The 23,789-nt window shown below is 41.4% G+C and overlaps 1 protein-coding gene across 1 annotated transcript in view; it reads right to left on the reverse strand.

The window, feature by feature from the left end:
- Positions 1–3,959: 3,959 nt before the first annotated feature.
- Positions 3,960–23,789, reverse strand: part of PLCXD3 (phosphatidylinositol specific phospholipase C X domain containing 3) — a 91,068-nt gene continuing 71,238 nt past the window's right edge. Inside the window, exon 3 of the mRNA XM_042804868.1 lies at positions 3,960–10,452. Within this exon, the coding sequence (XP_042660802.1) occupies positions 10,296–10,452 (157 nt within the window). The 3' untranslated portion in view covers positions 3,960–10,295. The remainder of the gene's footprint in view (positions 10,453–23,789) is intronic.

A 23,789-nucleotide genomic window follows, 5' to 3' on the forward strand; every position in this document is an offset into this window, starting at 1 on the left:
GAGAAATAAATGATGACTTGCTATAAAGAAACTAGCCCTCAAAAACCTTTTGTAAGATCTGTGATGACTCAGGTCAGATGACTGCCAGGTTGATGAGTACAGCACTAGAGAAAGAGGAAAGTTCTAAACCCTGGCTGGTGTCAGTGCTCTCACTCGCTGCGTGCCTGCAGGCAAGATCTGCACCGGGGCAGGCAGAGGGCCTGGGCGCTTGGGAATAAGCAATTCGTTCAGGTATCACCCAGAGACATAACGCACTGTCCTCTTGGATTTGAATGCAAGATGAGTTTCAGATTTTTCCTGAGTTACTAGAAGAGCAAAGACAGAGGACTTAGACAATTAGCTAATAAAAGGCTTTTGTACCCCAAAGTAAGATCTACTCTGGCTGTTTCACCCATGTGGTACCCACATATCTAAAATACAGCCCAGCTCATGCCCTCCAATTCTTCCTCGTGAATTTTACAAGCATTATTTTAAGAAGATTATGATTTTCAGAAATATGATGGCTACTTGGGGAATGGAATTTGTTTGATCAAACAATAGTTTTGCTAATGAGGATGACGCTTTTTCACCTGTGCATATGTCTGCATAGATCACGTAGCATTAATGAGCAAGGACCCTGTGCATCACGTAAATCAAGCATGGGAGTTTTTTAAAGCTCTCTTCCTTTTAATCTGAATGCTGTGAAGGAGCAATGGCTCTCCCAGAGCCCTGTGACCTCCTATCTGCCTGCAGCTCATTGTTCAGTCCTAATGTTTTTCTATTTCCATGGCTCAGTCTGGCTCAGATATGCTTATTTGAAGGTCAAGGTGCTCAGGTATGTCATTCAGACAATATTGGCTGGGCTGAATCTGTGTGATCAACCAGGCAGGGTATCCACATCTCCCAGTGAAACAAAACACTTGGAGCATTTACTGTTGTGTTTTATAAAGCAGCAAACCCAGTCCCTTCTCATGTGATGTCTCCTAAGGCAATACTTCCCCTCTCAGGTGAACAAAACCCTCTTGCTCTTAGATTTTCCCACTTTCTCATTTACTCTCTCCAAAATACATTTCTTATTCCACACCGCAGCCCTGTAGGACATCCCATTCAGAGCCATTTTGTGAAATTCAACCCTGTGTTTGGGTCCCTTTCCATCTGATCAGCTCCTTCTGCAGTTTGTGCCACTCCTGCCATGCTCGTCTCCACCAGAACAAGAGTCAAATTCTCCCTTTCTCCCAAGATTTTATTCCAGCTACCCTCACTTCTGAGCAGGTTTGCTAGCTGTTAATGAATATATGAAAATTGGGTATCACTTCCACCGTTTTAAAGGAGAGATGGAAACTTTGTTGATCAATACTGATCCAAATTAAAGCTTACATTTACTATTTAGTACTGTAAAATAATTTCCACTTTGTTCACACTGAAACACAGACAAATGTAAATGCTGAAATGGGTGAGGTCCCCAGCTCTAAGCATTGAGGGATAAAGATTCCTGAAGTGACTGACTTTTTTGGCATGTGGGATCTCTGCAGCAGAAATCAATAAGCTTTCCTCTCTCTAGTTTAATTCAAAAATTAGCTTTTTCAAAGCTGAAAAAAATTACTTAGGAAACCAGGAAGACTTCCCTTTTCTGCTCATATATGAACAAAAAGTATGTGCATGTTTTTGGAGCCTTTTGGTCCTAAAAGAATATGGGAATTTTATAATTTTATATAATATATAAAAATCCTACTCAAATCCTTAACTCTAGCTCAAACTTTATTCATTTAGTAAATTACTTTCTATAGATTTCAGTGTTGATATAGATTTTCTTTGGGAGCCAGCATATTTAGCTCCATTTTATTTACAACACTTTTTTAATTAGTCATAGAGCTGATTTTATGTGTGCTAATTTGCTCAAGTCATCTTCAGGACACAGCACGAAAAAAACTCAAAAAAAAATTAATTTCATAAATAACATCCTTTTGCTGTTTCCTCACAAAATACAAGATGAAATAACAATCTACATGAATGTAAGTTAAAACAGATACTTGTTTACCCATGTGTATAGCTCACCCTCCTGTTTAGCAAAGACATACCAAGTCTAATCTGCTATACCACTTAGTCACTAAATCAGGTTTTAAGGGCTATTTGTAAGTATTAACCTGTCTTTAGACAATAAAAAAACATGATGAAAAAAGGGAAAGTAAGACTAAAATTCATTCTATCTAAATCACTGTTTTGTACTTGAAGATTTAAACCTGATATGCAAGTTACTTTGATTTCAATCAATAAATTTACAATGTAATTTTTCCTCAGAAATTTCAAAGTTGCTGGGAGAAAAAACAAAAGTAAATGAATAATGCCAGAAATTGCAGTTAGGGCACTAAGGAACAAGAAACTGGGCCAAAAATGTGGAGGTCTTCTTTTAGCACTTACACTGTGTCTATGCCCATGAACTGCTTGTTTCCATAAAATCTATTTAAATTGATCTTCTGAGAAAACAGTTGCATTTTAATTGAACTGTAATCAAATTAAAACCATGTAAGAGTAAAACTTTATTTTTTTTTTTTTCCTCAAATCCAGTGATTTAATTCACAATTACTTTCTGGAATCAGAATAACTTACTAAATACCAGTCTCACCTAGTGTTACACATGCTTTCTTAAAGGCATCAGCAACTCAGCTGGCTGTGTTCTCACATATCATCAGATCACTCTATTAACAGTTAGGACAGAGGTAACACATATCTGGAATAAAGTAGCTATTGAAACAGCAGGATAAAGTTGGCCTGCTGATTCTATTACTGGAGTAGTTTAGGAAAAAAAGAGAAGAGAATCACTTTTGCAATGAGGAAAATTCATTCTGTGTACTGAGAAACCTATATGCTCCTGTTGGTAAGACAGTACCTGTGGGATAAGAGGAGGAGGAGAGGCATGTTAAGCAGCAGGCAAATTTAATTCATGGATTTCTGCAGGGAGGCACTAACAGAGAGTCCTCCTTGGCATTGCTCATCTTTCATGGCATCTTCTTCTGCAACCTTGGCAGCTGGGACCTGGCTCCTTGGCTTCAAACTGGGCCAAGGGAGAGGGCATGAAGAGTGTGGGAGCAGAGCACTTGGGCTGGGTTTGCCTGTGACTCAGTAGGAGAGGTGAGCAAAAGCGATCTGTCCTGGAAAACAACACTTCTGGCCTCTCTAGGAAGGAAAAGTAATACAAACCTTAAACTCCAAGATGTTGCCATGAAGAAAAGCTCTATGTTCTAACATGCCACACTTCACCTCTGCAGGACACTGCCAAGCCCAGTCTTGCTGGCTGTGCTCCTGAGTGCAGAGAGGTCTTGGTGCAGGGCTTACCTTTGTCTCACTCTGAGGAACAGGTCCCCAAGCCCCACAGGAGGCACCAGGGAGATGATGGGGGGAACTCGCCTGCTGTCTGGCACATCCTGGAGCCAGGCTGGAGGCAGTGGCTGGTCTGCTCCACCAGCACCTGCAGGCAAGCTGGGTTTGCATCCGTGGGCGCTCCTCACCATGCCTATGTGAGCTGCAGGCAGCAATGCTGAGGGCCAAGGGGAGCAATGGAACAGACTAACGTTTCAGAGGTCTAGTTCCCGCTTTTCATCTCCCTCCCTCTTACAAGATGCCACCTATAGCAAGAGTAGCAGCATGGGCTCATGCAGGCTACAGAGCTGGGCCATACGCTTTGGTGCTTGAGGCAAACTGGGGCTGGAAAGCCCTGTGAGGGAAAGAGGTAGCTGAGAGTCTGCTGTGTCCCTGGCTGCACAAACACATTGCAGCGCCCTGTGCTGCTCAAGGGTCCCACAGCAACCATGTGGAAACGGTACTCCCACTGCAATGCCCTCATGGGGCAGACCACGTACGCCCCTATCATAATAGCACAGCCTGGGTCTAACATCCAACTCCACCCCATAATGCAAAACTGTGTTTAAGAAGCCTCCTACATGTAAAGTCTTGAATGCAGCAATGAAGCCATAAACAAAGAATACAGGTAACAGAGCTTTATTAGATGTTTCACCAGATACAAAGAAACTGGATTTTATATTACTCTTTTTTTACATTAAATACACGTTCTTGTCATAAAAATTCACATTTGCTATACAGAACTGTAGGCATTTTTTACACAACATTTATTAAAGTACCATTGATTAGATCCTAAAAAGAGAAGGTGCAGCTCTGTGAACCTTTGTGGGCACAACACACAGGGAGCTCCATGTCCTCAGTGTTACACAATCATCCTTCCCTCCAAAACGGAGAAGTCATTCAAATGCATTAATGCTCATTGGGAATAATAAGGCTTCTGTACAGAGATCCTGAACAGTGTCAGGAGGCAGTGTGGCAGTAACATCCCAATCATCACCTACATGATCCTAAAGCTACTGATGACTGAGGCAGACAAAAACTTAACAGCTGTCCTGGCAGGCCCAGATATTTCTTATTTTCCTTTTAAAATTGTATTTTTAACCACATATTGTTATTTTCAATAATAATAATTACACATAAACCAGGATTCTGCTTTAAGGATCCAAGCTTCACCGCAAAACTGATTTCAGATACTCGAGGAATCTCTCCCAATCAAATTGACTTTTGTAGTACCCAGATCTGAGGGAAGAGACTAGTAGGTGTCATCTCACTGCAGAAAAAAAGCCCAAGTGTACCTCCATCTTAGGAAATACTCACTGGCATATCATCTAATTGTTTATAATTTGGAATGAGAGATTTTATAACTGAATTCTCATCAGCCAAGGTGAGGCCCATCTAAGAGGACATGTGTAGGCAACTTGGAGTGTGGAGATAAACCATTCTGGGAGATCAGATGTGGGACACTGCCACCTTTTAACCCTGTACTTAACCTCTTATGAGAACCTGTGGATTGTTATGATCTACTGAGGATGACAAACCTCTAATGCTCACTTTGAACAGCATTGCTCACAGCTGACAGTTAAAGGGATGTGTATGCAGAAGTTGAGATAAGGAGCACTGAGCAGAGGCAAAGGAGAGGAGTGGGAAGATGCTGCATTTTGACTAGACAAAGATAGCAGAGGGTTTGATATCAGACTTCTGCCTTCCCTCAATCACTGTTCAGGTGGGTCTCACTGAAGCTGACCTCACACCAAACGTACTGTAGGGTAGGCACACTGCCTACTCCTGTCCAACTGGCCAGGCATGTGGTAGACCCTCTCTGTGATCAGTACATCTTTCAGAATTACTCTTGGCATCAGGCAGAGGCATCCGAGACAGAAACCGTGAAGGGAGAGCTAGACTTGGCTGTGGGAATGGTAGGGGGTTTATACCCGTGGGCAATGTAGAGATTTCTAAGTAGAGCACTAGGTCCTGTGAGGCACTGGGAAATTATTATAGCTTTTTTAATTAAAGCTGTCATGGCTCCTGAAAGCAGAATGCTGTATGTGGCGGGCCAGGCCAGGCAGCTCAGTCTCTGACATTTATCATTTTTACATACAGATTTTTACAGTCCAACCTAGATTGGAGCTGAGTTCAAAGCTCTTCCTGCGAATTTACAGCTATGTTCCAGTATGGGACATGAGCAGTATTGCATAGCATCCAGGCACTTTCTCAAAGCCAGGTTATCACCACCTTCCTATCATGATTGTATCCTAGAAGATGAATTTTAGGCCATTCAGTTACATGATCACAACTGCTGCTGGCATCAGCAGGAGTTGTGTGTGCACAGAAGTGATTTGGTCTGTATCACATTGGAAAGCATGTCTTTGTCACCTTGTACCAATCAAGGTAGTCAATCAGACAAACATCCTACTCTTTATTTACCAATATGTAAGTGAGCTCCACATAACTTCAAGTTTAACTCCTTAGTGCCGAAAAATGAGAGAGTCAGCCCTATGGACAATCCTCAATAATGTCTGAAATCAGAACTGATAATTATGGGATTTAAACAATATCATGCGAATGCATTAAGGCAGGTTACATAACTGCCCTTTTCCTTTAGGATTAATTATTATTTCCCCATACACTGTAGACAATCCATACTCCCATACACACACATACCTACAAAACAGCAGCACAGTAAAAACTAAATAGATCACTGAACTCCAACATACTTATAATCAACACATTGCACATACTATACAGCATATTTTAACCTCATAATTGGGTAAACATACACAATTCGGAACAATGTTGACTGTATGTAACACAGAAGCTACCACTGAGATATGGCAAATACATCATATACACTATTAGCTTTTACTTCACTGAAAAGGAGTTTAGAAGATTAAAACAATGTTAACTGAACTCTTGAAATCACCAAGTAGCATACTCAGTTGCTAATAGCTAGTGCTCCATATATTATATTCAGGATAAACAGCACTGGACCTGTGTTTTCAGGGTACTCCACTTTTTTGATGTTGTGGAGTTAAGCTCCACAATTTTAAATTTCCTCTGCAGCACAGTATATACTCACTTCACATTGACTATCTGCTCCTTCTCGTCCCAGAGTAAAAGTTTGGTAACTACTCTGAAGTTAGTAGAAATGGTCTGGATTTGTATTAGTATGACAGAAAGCCCAGCATACAGGATCATACATTCCCTCTCATGCACGTATGCATATAGATACACACACATGTGTATGCTTAAAAGAATGATTTGAAATGTCAGGACATACAAAACCAGTAACATAACCAACAGCAAAGGAATGCAAATAACCCACTCATTTTAGAACTAGGCTCCTGTGGTCCAATTCTGATCTTACCCCTCTCCACACAAGGCAGGTATCAGACTCCAGGACCAGCTGCTTATTTGGTCCAAATTGCTGTGGGTCGGATTAGTACCGAACAAAGACATCTCAACTTGTGTAAACTGAAAAACGGAGCCAGGTGGGTTTACACCAGCTGAGACACTGCATGTGTTGTGCAGCGCAGTTGCATTTTTTTCAAGTACAACTGAAAAAAAAGGATCAAGTAACCACGTGAAAACATCAGAAAACACTATTACTTGATGTGTATGCAATGAACATAGCAAGAGGGAAACTGAGCACAGGAAGGAAAAAAAAATGTTTTGCTGGAGAATGACATGACAGTTTCTGTAAACAGATGCTTATGAAGATTAGTAGTGTAGACAGGTATTTTTCCTCTGATGTCATCTTATTTCCCATGCAAGATTCCTCATAACATGTGGAGAAACCTCCCAAATGAATCAGGTCAGAACAACTCATCTGACCCAACTCCACAAGCACATTTCTGGTTGAAATCAAAGAGTTTTAGCTGCATATGAGTGGCAAAGCTGGGCTCCTGAATGGTCCAATTGTGCTGCATAGTCCCTCTGGCTTTTTCTTTTCTGGCAAGATCTGCCAAACAGTATCAACAGGGAATGCATCCCTATCAGGACTTGAGAGTTTTGAGGCCTTGCAGATGAAATCCCCAGAAAAGCATGAGGGAGAAGTATGTCCCCCTCAACTTTTTTTGTTTTAGTAATTAAGGCAAGTTTGTTTACCTGTCCCTAACATAAAGTGCTGTGCTTCTCCAACAGAAAGGAGTTTGACAGCTAAATGAAAACATAATTCTTCTGATCAAAATTTAACATTCTGATAAGACTATTTTTTTTTCCCTGTTAATGGAGAAACTATATGATTTGTCTATCATCCTCTTTGTCAGAGGTGGTTTGGTTTCCATCTTTTTTTTTTTTTTGCTTTGCTTTTATTTTCCAGCACCCAAATGACAATTAGAATAAAACTGGTGCTAAGCAAACATTTCATAACAATGCTAACAAGCTCAAGATAGCTCTATATATACTCCTAAATACAGGCACACGCACACTTTTCTTAAATACAGCAGAACAGTTGCTTTGAGTACACCTCTGTGTAAGCAAAAAGCTTGGTGTGTTTGGTGTGTGTATGAGCAGGGGGTCCCAAGAGGAACTCAGTGGTGTTGATGCTCTTGAATTCAACAGAATTTCAATCAGAATCCAACAAAAGAAACCCAGTTGTTTCTCCATCCAAGGACTCAGATTACTTTGCTATATTAAAAGGATAGGTTAACTCTTTTAACTATACTTAAGCAGCTGAAGGCTGACAGGACGAGTTTGAAAGAAAAAAAATCTAGCTAAAGAGAAAAATGAAAAGAGCATTTCATACCACATCAGCAATAAATAAGAAAACATTTTCATGTTTCTATGTGGGACACCCACATAGGGTGGGTTCAAAAAAAACATATGCTCATGTTTCATTTTTTGTGTCTGTTACATGAATTTTGCTTGGAGAGCCTGTGTAAACTGGAGTGCATCAACCCACCCCATATCTTGATTAGTTGTGGGTGAAAGCACTAGGGTCCTACCTGTTGCTCAATGCAAAGATGTCCCGTGACTCTTGGTAAATTTTTGAGGCTGTTTGTGTAAAGTTTTAATGTTATAAAAAACCTAACTGTCTTATATCACAGATTTCACTGCAGATGAATCTTACAGTCCTAACTTACACATAAAAAACTGCTACTGAAGGAGGCATCATAGATTTTTTTCAACCAAATTTATAATACACCTGTCCAGAAACCCAAATATCGATACACAAGTGTGCATGGATATCTTTGTGTCATATACATACACTTAAATATGTCAGTATACTACACATACACTTAAATGTTCCTTTACAGTACACACACACTTTTTCCAAGGCACCCTCTCAGTACAAAATAGCAGCAAGTGTTCATTTTAGTCTCTTTCTTCCAAAGCTAAAAAAAAAAAAAAAAAAAAATCACAAAAACCCTGTACCCCACCTGCCTTAACCCACCTGTTCAATATGAACATTTTTGCTTTTTTTAAACTCTGATGGGAGATGGTATTCCTTATCATCTGACAGAAAATAGCAAAGGATTGTATGATGCCATTCTCTTTTCTTACTCAATCAAAAGTTCTAGCAGTATCAATGGAAACTTGACCCTAGTCCTATCCCATAAAGCCCTGCAATATTTCAAAGAGCATTTTCCTTATAAGACATTGTAGCATCTATTGTTTTACACAAATGAAATGTTTTGCTTTCCAAAGTTGTGTGCCTGTGCGTTGATGTGTCCAGGAGATATGATTGCATTGTATCCAGTTAGGTGCCATACAGTGGCAATGTTCTCATTTTAGAAATCACTACGTTGTCCATACATCGGAATTTATATATGTTCCATTAAAAGTAGGACTATTAGAGATTCTGCTGCTAGAACAGTGCCATTCAGTAGACTTTCAACCTTGTGTTATGCAGTATAATATCCCACAAACAATTTAAGGTCTATAGAGTATTGTTATTAGCTAAACATTGAACTACTACACACATTAGTACAGGAATTTTTCATTGATGAAACTGGCATTGATTTTTTTTGGAATCAGCAGAGAAGCGTTGTGTTCGTAGCTGCCTTAAAGAGAAGCTTAGACTGCACCTATTTTTTTTAAGTGCAGTTTTAGTCCTGCAGAAAGCACATTTCCACTATGGGACAAAATCCTGCCCACCTTGCAGTACACACAATTTACTGATCTTATGTCCAATCCATGCTAAACACAGGAAATGTTCCTATTAAATTCAGTGGATGTTGGATTAGAGTCTCACATAAAATTGTTCCTGGGAGGAACTGGTGCTTCAAGCTGGCCTAACTTTGTTCCTGCTAGAACCAGGTGAAATACGTACTGGCAGCTCCTGGTACAGAGTTAGGCCAGCATCACATATTTGCTGACTTGACCTGAGGCAGAGACTTTGGAAAACCCCATTTTGACAACGAAAAGCAAGCAGGATTTAATCTGTGCACTGTGCACGCTACGTAATACATCATGTTTACTGTCCACTGATTATGCGTATGTTAGAGGCATGACTTTGGATTTACTTTACAAAGGCATTTAAACTTGTAGTTCACTGATAAATACAATCAGTTAAACCACCTAATAGATGAAGTGTAGCGGCTTAAAATTTTTGGGCCAGATATACTGTCCTCTCCCAGCATAATGCTCATGCTGTCAGGGAATCCTGCTGTGGGCAGGCAGAGGGCAATATACATCCCATTGCTCTGAAAACAGCAGATTTCTTGGCACTGTTCATAACCATAGAAGACATATGAATCACATTTGGTACTTCATGGAAAACATGTAAATGGCCTTCTTTTATCAAACACTGTAAACATGTTTAGTTTTGCTCTTCACATGAAACACAAATGTAAAAAATGATTGTAAATGACTAAAACATTTCCCCTACGCCCACCCACTAAAGCCCTAAACACCTCAGCGTGTTATAGGAAGATTACTGTTTTACAATATAATTCTTTTAAAATGCAATCTTTCTTTTTAATTCTAAATAATACGACAACACACATACTATAGTACTATCAAGTAGTGTCATCTTCACCTTCATCCAGGGCATAGTTGAGCTTTATGACTGTGCTGATGAAGTCACCAAGTTCTACAAAATCTGCAGTGATAATATTCACACCACTTTCTCCTGGTTTCTGAGTTCGGACCCACTGCATCATCGCCGGAAGAGCCCTAAGGAGAAAACAGGAACAATAATTACTCATAAAGCAGTGAGACAAATGCACTGAGGCATGATTTACCAACAGTGACTCCCATTTATTGTTCTAAGAGAACAATGTAAGAAAGGACACAGGTTACTTCTCAGGCTTTTTGAAAACCCTTCTTTTTATAATCTTAATTCTCCGTGGAAATAACATGATGATTGCTTTACAACTTCTCAGTAGAGAACAATGGAAGGAAGATCATACAGGCTTATGGTAACTATTGATCTTGCCTAGGGGCAAGGGCATGGACCAGATAACTTTTCAATATCATCCGGCCACATGACTACATAGGAATTGGTTTTGGTAAAAGAAGAAACAGAGAACTCAAGTCATTTGCAAAGCATGTCTGACACATTCAAGGAAATACTAAAAATAGTATTTTGGAGGACATGTTTACTACAATATAAGTAAAGTATATACTGAATACTCTTTCTTTCCCAGTATTAATATCCTAGCCACGAATTATATTTAATCATAAACTAGTGGTTAGTAACTGAAATAAAAAGCACCACAGTCATATTGACTATTTTCTAAGATGGCATTTTTTTTTTTTTTTGTATCAGATCCTTAGCACAGGAATACTGGGGTGTAAAAGATGTCCGCCTAACTGGCTTTGTAAGCATAAATAAATTTTTCTGACACCATGAAAATATAAGCTAATGATATCTATGGGAAAGTAAAGGGCTCCCCAGTCCTGCTGAGAAAGTCAAGCAGCAAGATCTAGTTTTCAGAAGGCAGAAGTTAACAGACTTCCAAAAAAATATGGTACATATTTTTCAGAGAAAGGGTAATTGACCATTGGAACAAATTCTTGATGACTGTGACAAACTGCAGCACTTGGAGTCTTTAAATCAAGGCTGGATGTCATGCCAAAAATACACTCTCAGTCAACCTCAAGCTGCTGTGTTAAATAAAAAAGAACCCCAAGACTGGGTAGAGCCGCAGCCAGTTTAGGTGAACATTGTGAACATTGCTATTGCTCTAAAATCTATAAATCTGTGATTGCCCCTCAGCCAGCAGGTTGTACAGCCTTTTTCACAGAGGCAAGGTACATGTAAAATGTTGGTCTGGCAGTAATTTAAATCAAGCTGAACATGCTGAATCTAAATCTGCTCCCAAAAGCTTTAGGAAAACAGATCTAAAGTAAACAGAACTATTAGCAGACACATATTGTACTTGTCAGTGGCCACCAGAATCAGTCATTTTAAAAAACAATTTAGTACAGAAAACAAATCAGCAGAAAATAAATTAACCCCCTCTATGATTTTACAGGGGAGTGCACAACACTAAGGTTTTGCTTCAGGAAAATGTGCTTAAATGCACTGTAAGATCCACGTTTAAGCCCAGCATCACATTTTATTTCACTCATTGATCCAGTATGACTGAAGCACATGCACATATGAACATCAGCTCATAAAACTGAGCTTAAGCACTTTGCTATATAAGAACCCAGAAAGCATCTTTAGATTTAAGTTTATGTAATCCTGAAAACTGGCACTCCATGGAACTGTAACAGGCACAGGTCAGGTGTTAAATATCCAGCAATGCCTGGAATGTTTGAAAAGATCTGTGAGTAAACAGAACCAGGACAGATCTCAGCAGAACAGCATGAACCACCAAGGTGATAAAAGGCAGCTCAGAGCAGTTGAAAACTCCACTGCATCTTCACATGCAAGCGATACTACTGACCACTGGACACAGACACAAGGCTGAACTTCTAAGATAGCAGTATGCTGCCTTTGTCTTTAATATTATCCTATTTAAGTTCAAAGAGTTTTAGGTTTGAAGGTGAACTGATTGATTGTAGGCAGGCAGATTTTTTCTTCCCTCCTTCCGCATAAATTAGTACCCTTGATATTTTACTCCCCCTTGAGGCATAATTAACTCCTTTTGGTGTCCTTTATTTGTTCTGAAGCTGGTTCTGATGTAATTCTGTCTTCAGACCATAAAGCTAGCTGTCTATACACTTAGCCACATAGACTGAAATATTGTTTTCTTTTTCCTACCGTGTTCTTATTAAGTCAGCCTTTAACAGACAGTCATGCCTCCTATTGATTAGTGCAATATCTTAAACTCAGTTTGCCCTGCCATTTTATCTCCACTTAGGCTTAGTAGTTAAATGGTTACATTTTACTGTTATTTCACACAAGACACAGTTACCTGACCTTCTGTTCATATGCAAATTGTTAACATCACAGAAATCTTTTGTTCATCTGACTAGAGAGATTTAAAGATAAATCAAAAAGTGACTCAGATTATCCAACAAAAAGCTTATTTGCATAGCAAAGACAGAGAACACAATCCTGTAAAAAAACCCCAAAACCTGAACAAAAGATTCCACTGACCTTAAAGATTTGATTTAGTCTATGCAACTCTGCTTATGATAGACATTAATAGAAAAAACCCATACAGGTCATCTTCCTCTGACAGTGCCATCTTGAAAGTGGATTACATCAATGACTGTAAGAAACCACGTTGCTCCGTTTCAGTACAAATCTCTCACAAGCTTGCAAAAATTAACAGAATAAGCCTGCTTTAACATTCCTCAGGGTGCTTTTGTGATAGCAGTACAAACCTTGTTCACCCTTCCTTGTAATTTCCAGTCTCTGCATGCTTCAAACTAGTAATTGTTCTCATTAAGCGTTTTAGTCAGAGGAACAAACCATGCTGTGTGGCAGCCACCCACATCACTGTGCTCACAGAAACCCAGTACTTACCATGGTCTTCACAGATATTCTTGCAATGTTGATAAGAAACTATTTTGTGCATAAGCATATGCAAATGTCTTAGGCTGCAAACCCCGATAACACCACTTGCCTCTGTGTTAGGCAGGTCCTGGCTCTCCTATGGAGGATGTTGATGCCCGTGTTTAAGGGTCTCACTGGAGCTCTGGCACCAACGGTTCAGATCCCAACCCTGCAAGTGTAGTAATCTCTGCTGTTACCCCACTAACTAGAGGCGTAGTCATACTGTAACTACATCCACAGCTCCATTGTGCTAGTGTAACGATTTTTCTTAATGAAACACTGTCATGCTGATAATAATGACAGCAATGCCACTATTGAAACTGCATGCAGAACAGGCTCTAGCTCTCCGGAGGGCAACCTCACATCCTCCAGCCCTCCCGTGCCTCAGCTGCCTCTGCTGTAAATGATGCAGTGAAAATTGGATGAGTTGATCAGGAGTCCCACAGTCCTCAGGGATGTGTTGTGAGGTTTCAGCACTGTGAGTAAATGTTCTGAAGGGCATACAAGATGAAAAATCTTATATTAACATGCTACAAACTAAGAGCCAGGCAGCTGAAAAAGCTGACAGATGCACAATACCTGTGGCCCTTAAACTTACTGAGTTGGCTGCATCCCGCAGCTCTGCAGTCCAGCCCATGAGGCCACAGTCACAGTTCTTAGAAGCAATCACTTCTAACCACTAAGGATTGCAAAAGCCACTGTGTATCGCTGAGCCACATACACAGAAGGGTGCTGCTTGCCTTATCCTAGAGCCAAGGAGGAGAGAAGGTGTGCTCGTCAGCAAAACCTGTGCAGGGAGATAGGAATCTCCTCCCCTCACCCCACTACCTGGGTTACTGTTTTCATCCTGCTGCGGCTCCACTGACCTGGGACAGGGCCATCCAGATCTGACACTGACGGGCCAGTGCAGCACTGCCCCACAAACCAGCACCTGAAGTTGACTCCTTTTTCCACATCCCTGGCAGCAGGGCTGGGCCAGCAGCATCAACAGGACAGGGAAGGGAAAGCCACAGGACTGTGGGGCTTGAGCAGTGACGGGAAAGGAGAGGAACAGCACACTAGCTGGGTTTGAATATGGACTGAGGTCAGTAATCTTGGTGAAAAAGTTTCTGTCCTGAAGGAATACATAGAATATATAATTATTTTACACTGACTGGGAACTAGGAGGTACCAGATTGCTGCCTCTCACTCTCAGGAGAGCCAGAACAGAGGGATGAAGTGATGTGGATGCAGATGTGGAAGGACCTCGTGGGAAGGGATGTGGTCCAGTCCCAGCCCACCACCGCTGCACCTCAGCACCAGCGGCCAGAACCACCCTACCACCCACACTGCCCAGCAGCCTACTGCAGGGGCTCTCAGACCTGCCAAAAAGTCTGCATGAGAAGGGGGAGAGCAGAGAAGATCTGGGCAGTCGGAACCTACCTATGCTGGACTATGCAGTGTCATGCAGAGATACTTAATGTGGCTATATTTCTTCTGAGACCAAAGCTTTTATCTCTAGGTGGCACCTCACTAGGTCAGTCAGAGATACTAATCATTTGGACATGGCTTGGGTATCAGCATGGCTTACATCATGCATACAAACATGACCTAAATCACCATTTCCAGCCTTCTTCCCCTCCCGCACTGAGTGGCAGTGTACTTGCTCATATAGGATTGCTACAGTGATTTTCATTTATGACCCAGTAAAATCTAGGTTCAGCACTGACAGTTATTTTATTATGTCTGTTTTCCCTGTTCTGTTTGCTTGCTCATATAAACAGAAATGTGTGCAGATTTAAGTTTTTCACTTCTTTCAGGAATCATTTTCTGATGCATTAAAGAACTCATCTGAGAAACACTGCCCTAAACTACAAAACATGCATAGCCCTTTTCAAAGCTAGTGAACATTCAAGACCTTTTTTTTTTTTTTTTTAATCTATTAAAGGTCTTAAATGGACTCCAGTGGTATTGAATTTTATTTAAAAAATAATAATTAAACATTCAAGTTGCTTCGGTTCAAGCAGCAAAACTGTGAGTCCCATAAAGAAAATATGACCTAAGATATTGCATTAAAATTTGCTTTAAAAAATTTGCTCTTAGGCTATTTTAGTTCAGAAAGAGGGGTGGTTGGTTTTTGGTTTTGTTTTGGGAGGGGGGTTGTGTTTCTGTGAGTTTTGGTTTGGGTTTTTTTTAATGCCTGAGTCATCAAAACCTGACAATGTGACAGAAGACTAACATAGCAGTGCTCTAAAACAGGACTTCCCATGATCAAACTGCTGTCTCTCTCTGTAGAGCCTTCAAGGGAAAGGAGGAGGAAAAAACAACTTTATAAACACAAAACAAAAGGCCCATTCACTGTTTAATGAGAGTTTGATCACTAAGGGCAGAGAACAGGCTTCCTTCTGGAGTGTAGGGAACCAATACAACCTAATCCAGACTGAGAAACTGGTCTCATTTACAGAGTGTAATGCTGCCTAGCATTAAGTGCCCATTACCAGTAACACCAGCAAGAACTGAAGCTGGTCCACTTGCTCAGAGCAAAGTGACATGTGGCATTTCTTCCCTCTCCAGCGAAGCACACACCCTGTCTGCCTGCAACCTTTTGCAAATAGGCATTACTCACACAAGCCTGTATCTGAATCCCTGTACTCTTTAACATTTCCCCCCTCCACTCAATTTTACCCATGTTTGCAAGAACACTGATTAAATCTGGAGCCGTAATTCAGCACACACTGACTTTGGCTTTTCAAGGATGCTGAGAATTCATCGCTCCAGTGGGAGCAGTGGATGTCTCACATGTCACTGAATCATAGAATTCAGGACTGGTAAAAACCTTGAAAAGTTGTTCAAGTTCATCCAACCCTTCCTGGGCAGGATCGACTACACAAAGATCAACAATAAAAACCACTCTTGGCAAATGTTCAATTTAATCAGTACTTACAAGCCCCCAGTGATGGAGATGTCACAACTTTCCTCTGTATTCAGAGCATCCCTATGTCAATACCCTTATACATCCACATTACCTCCAACTGGATTACCCACAAATAGATGACACCAAAAATAATAGCATTACAGTGTGCTGCTGAAGAGTGTTCACCATGTCCTCCCTCCGCTTCCACTAAAGATTTACTGTTCATCAGTAAATAAGCTTCCCTGCAGAACATGAACCTTTGGTACCATTCCATAGTACATCATTCTACCATAATTTTCTCTGTGGCAAAACTAGTTTAAAAGGTCCTCTTCTTTTATATGCCAACTGTTTGTTTCTGCTCCCTGATCAAAATTTACCATTCTCTCAGTTCTGCTAACAGACCTGTAGGGACAAAACAAAAACCAGCCCATGGAAATAGTCTGGATTAACAGAAACAAATAAACCATTTTTGCTCTCTCTCTGTCCCAAATGGCCCAGTTCATTGATGAGATCTGATTTATAACAGGACCTCCCAAATATATGAATTGACACAAATAAGGAACAAACAAACTGAAGCACAGAGATTTACACGAGCTTGGCATGAACAGGCTGGGAAGAAACTCCTTTGATTCACTTTCTTACCCCTCAGATTCTCTCTAGGCAGCAGTAATTTATGTGGCCATAAAATTGGTGCTACCAAGGCCAGACTGACTAGAACCAGAAAATCTGGGTAATGCTGGGTGAAATCTTGTTATTAATAGTCTTCAAGACACACAGGTGGGAATTCCTTTACCTAGATCCTGAATGGATGTCACACTGCCCACGAGCCATCATGTTGCAAGAAGTACCCATATTAATGTCCAACAGCCATGAATTTATTCTTCTGAAATGCTTAACTATAAATCTATCATCCAGTCCAATTGCTTTATACAGCATGGAAACACATCTAATCAGATGACACAGACTACTGTGCTGGGGTCTGGTGAATATTTTAATGTAACTGATCATAGTAGTGTGCTCTGCAGAGTTATCACGGGCCAGATGTCTGCTCTACTTTTGAGCTTTTGTTGGTTTTCCGGGCTTCATTTTTAAGGGGAGGCAGAAATGAGCTCAAAAGAGCATTTCCTACCCTCCATTCAAAGAACATTTCAGCTGAACTTATTGAACTTACACCTCTGTGCTTGTTTAAAAAGCAATGGGATATTTAATAGCAGCAAATGGTGGTTCTGGAAGTGACTGATAGAAAAAGCATCCTATTTTTCCCTGTTTCTGTGGTTTTAGCCATTGCACCTAGGGCATTAATTAACAGCATTAGGAATGCAGACAGCTGGGAAAGGACTCAGTGAACCCTCTACTATAAAAGATCTCATCAATGAGGCAACTCTAGTATTTTGGTTAGTCTCTTGGTCAATGAAATGGGGAACTGCAGTGGGCAATGCTGGAGCTAAAAGCTTGAACTTCTACCACATAAAATGAGGCATTTAGCTTTTACATCATGACTGAAGGCGGCCTTGTAACACACATACTTATGTTAGTGTGGACAAATACATGATAGTTCATGGATTAACAGAATAACTACTGCCTGTCATGAGGATGCTTGTGTTCAAAGTCTGGCTTTTCTCAGTGTTGTGGTTTGGGCCTGGTGGGCAACCAACCCCCGCAGCTGGTCACCCTCCCTTCCCCCTCCCCACCTGGGAATGGGGGAGGGGATTAGAGGGGTGAAGGGAGACTCGCAGGCTGAGATAAGAACAGTTTAATAATGGCAATAAAACAAGAACAATGATGATGATATGGGGAAAACAAAAAGACATATATAAACAGGCAATGTACAGCGTAATTGCTCACCACCCGCTGACCAATCCCCAGCCCGTTCCCGGCCAGCGACCCCGAGACACCAAGATCCCACAGTCGCAATCCCGGAAGCGAGAGAGAGAGAGAGAGAGAGAGAGAGAGAGAGAGAGAGAGAGAGAGAGAGAGAGAGAGAGAGAGAGCCCCTTCCCGACCACCCCTCCTCTATACAGTGAGCATGACGTGCCATGATACGGAATATTTCACGGGCCAGTTTGGGTCAGGTGCTGTGGCCGTGCTCCCTCCCTGCTCCCTGTGCCCTGGCGCACGGGCAGGACATGGGGAGTCGGGGAGTCCTTGAAGTCTCAGCAGCAGCTGAAAACATCAGTGTGCTGTCAGCATTCTTCCCATACCAAACCCAAAGCTAAATCCAAAACACAGCACTCATCTAGTCCCTGAAAAGGAATATTAACTCTATTTCAGCCCAAACCAAGACAGAAGCCAGTGCTGGGGATGGAGAAGCAGTGATACAGCAGGTCAAGGTAGACAAGACTGTCAACTGTTCTTCTAATCTGGACTTGTGCAAAGCATTTGACACTGTCCTGCATGACATCCTTATTTCTAAATTGAAGAGATGTGGATTTGACAAATGGACAACTCAGTGGATACGGAATTGGCCTGGAGAAGAAAAGGCTCTGGGGAGACCTTATAGAGGCCTTCCAGTGCTTAAAGGGGGCTACAGGAAAGATGGCAAGGGACTTTTTACAAGGGCATGAAGTGATAGGATGAGGGGTAATGGTTTTAAACTGACAAATGGTAGATTTAGATTAGGTATAAGGAAGAAGTGCTTTACTGTGAGGGTGGTGAGGCCCTGGCACAGGGTGCCCAGAGCAGCTGTGGCTGCCCCCTCCCTGGAAGGGTTCCAGGCCAGGCTGGACGGGGCTTTGAGCAACCTGGGCTGGGGGAAGGTGTCCCTGCCCGTGGCCCATGATCTTTAGGGTTCCTTCTAATCCAAACTATAGTACGATAATCAGTTATCTCTTTGGAGATCACACAGGGGAGAAACATCTCCCATTTTCATAACAGTGGTGAAAGTCTTAAGCTAGGAAAATGTACAGGAACAGAGAGATCTGAGTGATGTTCAGATGTCATTCCTTTCAACCTGTTGTGGCCCAGAGATAAGCCTGAACACTCATTTACACAGATGCCTGCATGTGGCATAGTTTATCTGCTTGAGACAGTCAGTCCTCGTCCCAGCTCCAAGCAGAAATCTGACTGTTTAAGAAGTGCCAACAAATTCACAGAAATAACAATAAGCATGGACTATTGAAACAGGAACTACAACTCATTCCACTGCCCGTTAAACAGAGAAAACCTCTGCTTTATGTAAGAAAACATCTGTCAACCATCAAGGGAATAGCTACAGGTTTGGGGCTTTTTCCCCCCCCATATCTTCTAGTTCTTTAAAAAGAGAGTTATGATTTATTCACACACTCATTACACTTGAATCACTGTATTAAACCATTCAAATCAGGTGTTGAGAGTTTTTTGGAGAGCAGGAAACTGCTTTGTCACAGGTGTGTGTTGTAGCCTATACCAAAGGCCAAGGTTTCCTCCACCAGACTCAGCCAAGGGCTTTGTTTTCTCCAAAGGTTGCCACCATGTGTCGCCTGAGACCTTTCAAAGAGCTCTCCTGCTGAGGAACTTGGTAGGGAGCTCGGGTATGGAGCTGCCCAGATGCCCCTTAGTTCAGTTTCACTTACTGCTCGTGGCTCAGACCCTAGTTACAAAACTCACATTCTTGAGTATTTAAAATCTGAATGATGTAAAAAAGAAGAGAGAGATTAAAAGGCAATGAATAAATAAAAAAAAAAAAAAAAAGGAGGGGGTTATCCATAAAGGAAGTATTCTGAAAATTAATGTGGAGAACAGTGAAATAGGGTCTACTTGAGTGAACAAGAAGAGGTGATTTTTACCATTGTTTAGCCCTGCCCAGAACCTTGGAACACAGATGAAATAGCAGAGTGATTCTGAAAATCTCACTTCTGAGTAACTGTAAGAGTTAGTAAAAAGGTATATATCACTATCAGGGAAACCAGAGCAGCTAGGTGGAAGGCAGAGTTTATTTAACAAACTTCTGGCTGCCAGCACTATCACCCTGCTGTATGACTGGTAACAGAATTTCACACATCGTTGCACAGTTTTCACTGAAATAGATACTACAATAAATCTGAATTACTTAATTAAATAGGCAAAATATGGTGGTTTTTTTTTTTTAGTCTAACAGCGTAGTCTGCAAAATTAATGTTTTCTTTCTGCAGGTGCTTCAAAATTAAACCAAATTTCACCTATATCCGAATCCTTTGCTACTGAATACAGAGCAAAGCAATTTCTATTTTCTTTCAGATAAACAGCTCTAAGTGGTTCTAATTTTTTTATTCCATCATGTGGAGATACAAAGTCAGTCTGTGGTGGCAGAGAACAGACAACCAAAGTATACGAAACTGCATGCAGCTGGTTGACACAGTACCTTGGTCAGTGTATTTCACAATACCTTATTCAGACAGACATACTGTAGAATAATTCATACTGAATGTAATGTTGAAAAATTCAAGGAAAACAACCATACTCAAATCAGAAAAAGTTTCAGTAAAGTGATGGGTCTTGCTGCATTCCCAGGAATTTAACACTTCCTGATTCTTCAGAGAAGGTGGAAATCTGATGCATTTGTGAAACACCAGCAAGTAGGTTACAATGAAGCAATTCACCCAACAAAGTTTAAATGGACAATTATGACAAAAATAATTGCCCTTGGAAAAAGGTACAGGGTCATTTTTCATCACTGCTGCTGTCTGGACAGCAAGAATAAGCACAGAATATAGTAAGAGCTTCAGGCTGCACATCCAAGTAACAGAAATTTGGCATAATTACAGCTCTGGTTTGAATGATGTGATTAAAAGTCAGGAAATGAGATGGTGGGGGGACAAAATTATATAAGAACACAGAGTTTTTCAGTTAATTAAAAAAATCAAATGTTTAGTTAATGTTCAACATCACTGATTAAACATACTTTTATTACATTTTGGTCTTTTAAAAAATTTTAAATTAGGTGTCATTTTAAAATAAAGTTATTTTGAAACTGTCAAAACACTTTATCATCTCTGAAACATTAACTTAGAAAATATTAAGATTAAATGTTTTCCTACATATTTTCCTCAAATACAATTAGCCATCAAGTTTCACCCAATTTCACAAATAGTATCAATGGTGCTCACAAATCTGGTTTTCCAGCAAATGTCTGTTTAGCATCAAAACTCCTTCCTGCTGCACCTCTCTCCATCTGAGGCACCACCTCTTCTTCCTGATGTTGCTTCCTTTGATTATATTAGCAACTGCCTTTTTGCGTGGACTGAACTTCCTCCACCTCTTTCTCCACCAAGCCTTCATATGCAAAGCTAGTTTTATCATTTCCCTTGTAAGGTATGCATCAATATATACACAGCACAAAGGATCTTTATTACACTGTTGTCACTGCCACCTCAGGTTTTGCCACTCAGCACCCTGACCATAGCCTGTGGGTGTCTAGGGTTCGTCACACCCCCACTAGCTCCTCCACAACTGCTTCTTATCACCAGAGAGGGACACTAAGCTACTTATTATTCTTTATACATTTTCTGGCTTCTAGCTCTGGTCTCACACAGCTAAACCAGCTTTGTTAATCAGCTGGATCCCAGAGGCGATATCCTCCTAAATAGCATCCTGGGCATTGCTGTGAATCATTTACCAGGAGCAGTCTACCCTGAGCCATTCCTCATCCCTTCTGCTTGACTTCCTCACAACCCAGTATTAACAAGCCCAAAGTATTCATATGATAAACCCTGTATTGTGCCAATTATAATTATGCCAAATACAGTACCCAGGAGATATTATGGAGTAACCACTGCTCCTCCACAGTGAGAAACGTTTGTTCTGGCTACAGCTGGGGGAGACTTGCTCACAGGGCTATCTTCCTGCCAAGGTGGTCCCATGTCAGGAGGATTTGTCCCCCTAAGAAACTTCTCTGACTCCTCAATAACCAGTGGGGCTATGAATGAATACTGCAAGCGTACCTGCTTCTCCATCCCCAGCACTGGCTTCTGTCTTGGTTTGGGCTGAAATAGAGTTAATATTCCTTTTCAGGGACTAGAAGAGTGCTGTGTTTTGGGTTTAGCTTTGGGTTTGGTATGGGAAGAATGCTGACAGCACACTGATGTTTTCAGCTGCTGCTGAGACTTCAAGGACTCCCCGACTCCCCATGTCCTGCCCGTGCGCCAGGGCACAGGGAGCAGGGAGGGAGCACGGCCACAGCACCTGACCCAAACTGGCCCGTGAAATATTCCGTATCATGGCACGTCATGCTCACTGTATAGAGGAGGGGTGGTCAGGAAGGGGCTCTCTCTCTCTCTCTCTCTCTCTCTCTCTCTCTCTCTCTCTCTCTCTCTCGCTTCCGGGATTGCGACTGTGGGATCTTGGTATCTCGGGGTCACTGGCCGGGAACGGGCTGGGGATTGGTCAGCGGGTGGTGAGCAATTACACTGTGCATTGCCTGTTTATATATTTCTTTTTGTTTTCCCCATATCATCGTCATTGTTCTCGTTTTATTGCCATTATTAAACTGTTCCTATCTCAGCTTGCAAGTCTCCCTTCACCCCTCTAATCCCCTCCGCCATTCCCAGGTGGGGAGGGGGAAGGGAGGGTGACCAGCTGCGGGGGTTGGTTGCCGACCAGGCTCAAAACACGACAGCTTCTCACATGCCTCAAGACCAGGCTGTTTCTGGGGCTCCTGCAAGCAACCGAGCAGACAGAAGAATGCTGTGCCATGCAGTACTGTCCTCCCATCTCTAGTGACAAAGCAAGTGGCATGGACAAGACGATACACAGCTGCCTCTGAAAAGGTTGGTTAGCAGCCATAACGTCCTCCCATTGAAGGGGGCCTGGAAGGAATCCACTAATGATCTCTGCTACTCTTTCAAAAACCAACAGAGCTCATCTTAAAGCAGTTTTCTGTACTCCCACTTTTCCAGCTGTAAGATTGCTGAAAAACTTCACTGCTCTGATGGCAGTGAGCCCTTCTCTCACTTCCAGCCTAAATTTATTTAGTCGGTGTATAACTGTTGTTCTTGTGAGAACACCAGCCTTTAGCCTAAACTGTTCTTTTCTCTCCCTGGTATTTACTCCTCTGTGATATTTATAGACAGTAATCACATAGCTTCTCAGGCTTCATTGTGCTAAGATAAACAAGACAAGTTCTCTTGATGTCTTCAGCAATTTATTCCCTGATTATCCTAGTTAGTAGTCTCTCTCTGCATCTGTGCCAATTTTAATCTACTTCCTAGAACATGAATGATCCCAATTGCACAGGATATCCAAAAAGATATCGCACTCATACCTTGGGCAGTAATATCACCACCTCTCTATGCGTGCTGGAAATGCCTTGGCATGTATCAAGAGGATATCATTCTTTTTCCCATATGCTTTCCACTGAGGGCTCAGCTTTAGCCAGCCATGGGTGACACATCTGTCTTGCTTGGCTTCCCCAGTTGATGAGATTCCACCTTACCAGAACATGCTCCCATCTCTACAACCTTCCATCTTATACCACTGAATTCCAGCTCATTTCTAAATACTGCAGGCATCCAGTCCCTGCTGTATGTTACCCCTCAGCTTTCCCCTGTTATGATGATAGCCTCTTATTTGAGTTATCAGCAAGCTCTATTAGCAGTCTCTAAACTGCTACAACTGAAAATAAAGTCCTTCGAGGAAATATTAAAGATGACCAAGCTCTTTGAGGAATGCTATCATTACCTTCTCCTCAGCCTGGTACTTCCAACAAGTCTC

Source organism: Tyto alba, unplaced genomic scaffold (assembly GCF_018691265.1).
Source record: "Tyto alba isolate M040663 unplaced genomic scaffold, T.alba_DEE_v4.0 Super-Scaffold_42, whole genome shotgun sequence".
In the NCBI taxonomy this organism is placed as follows: Eukaryota; Metazoa; Chordata; class Aves; order Strigiformes; family Tytonidae; genus Tyto; species Tyto alba.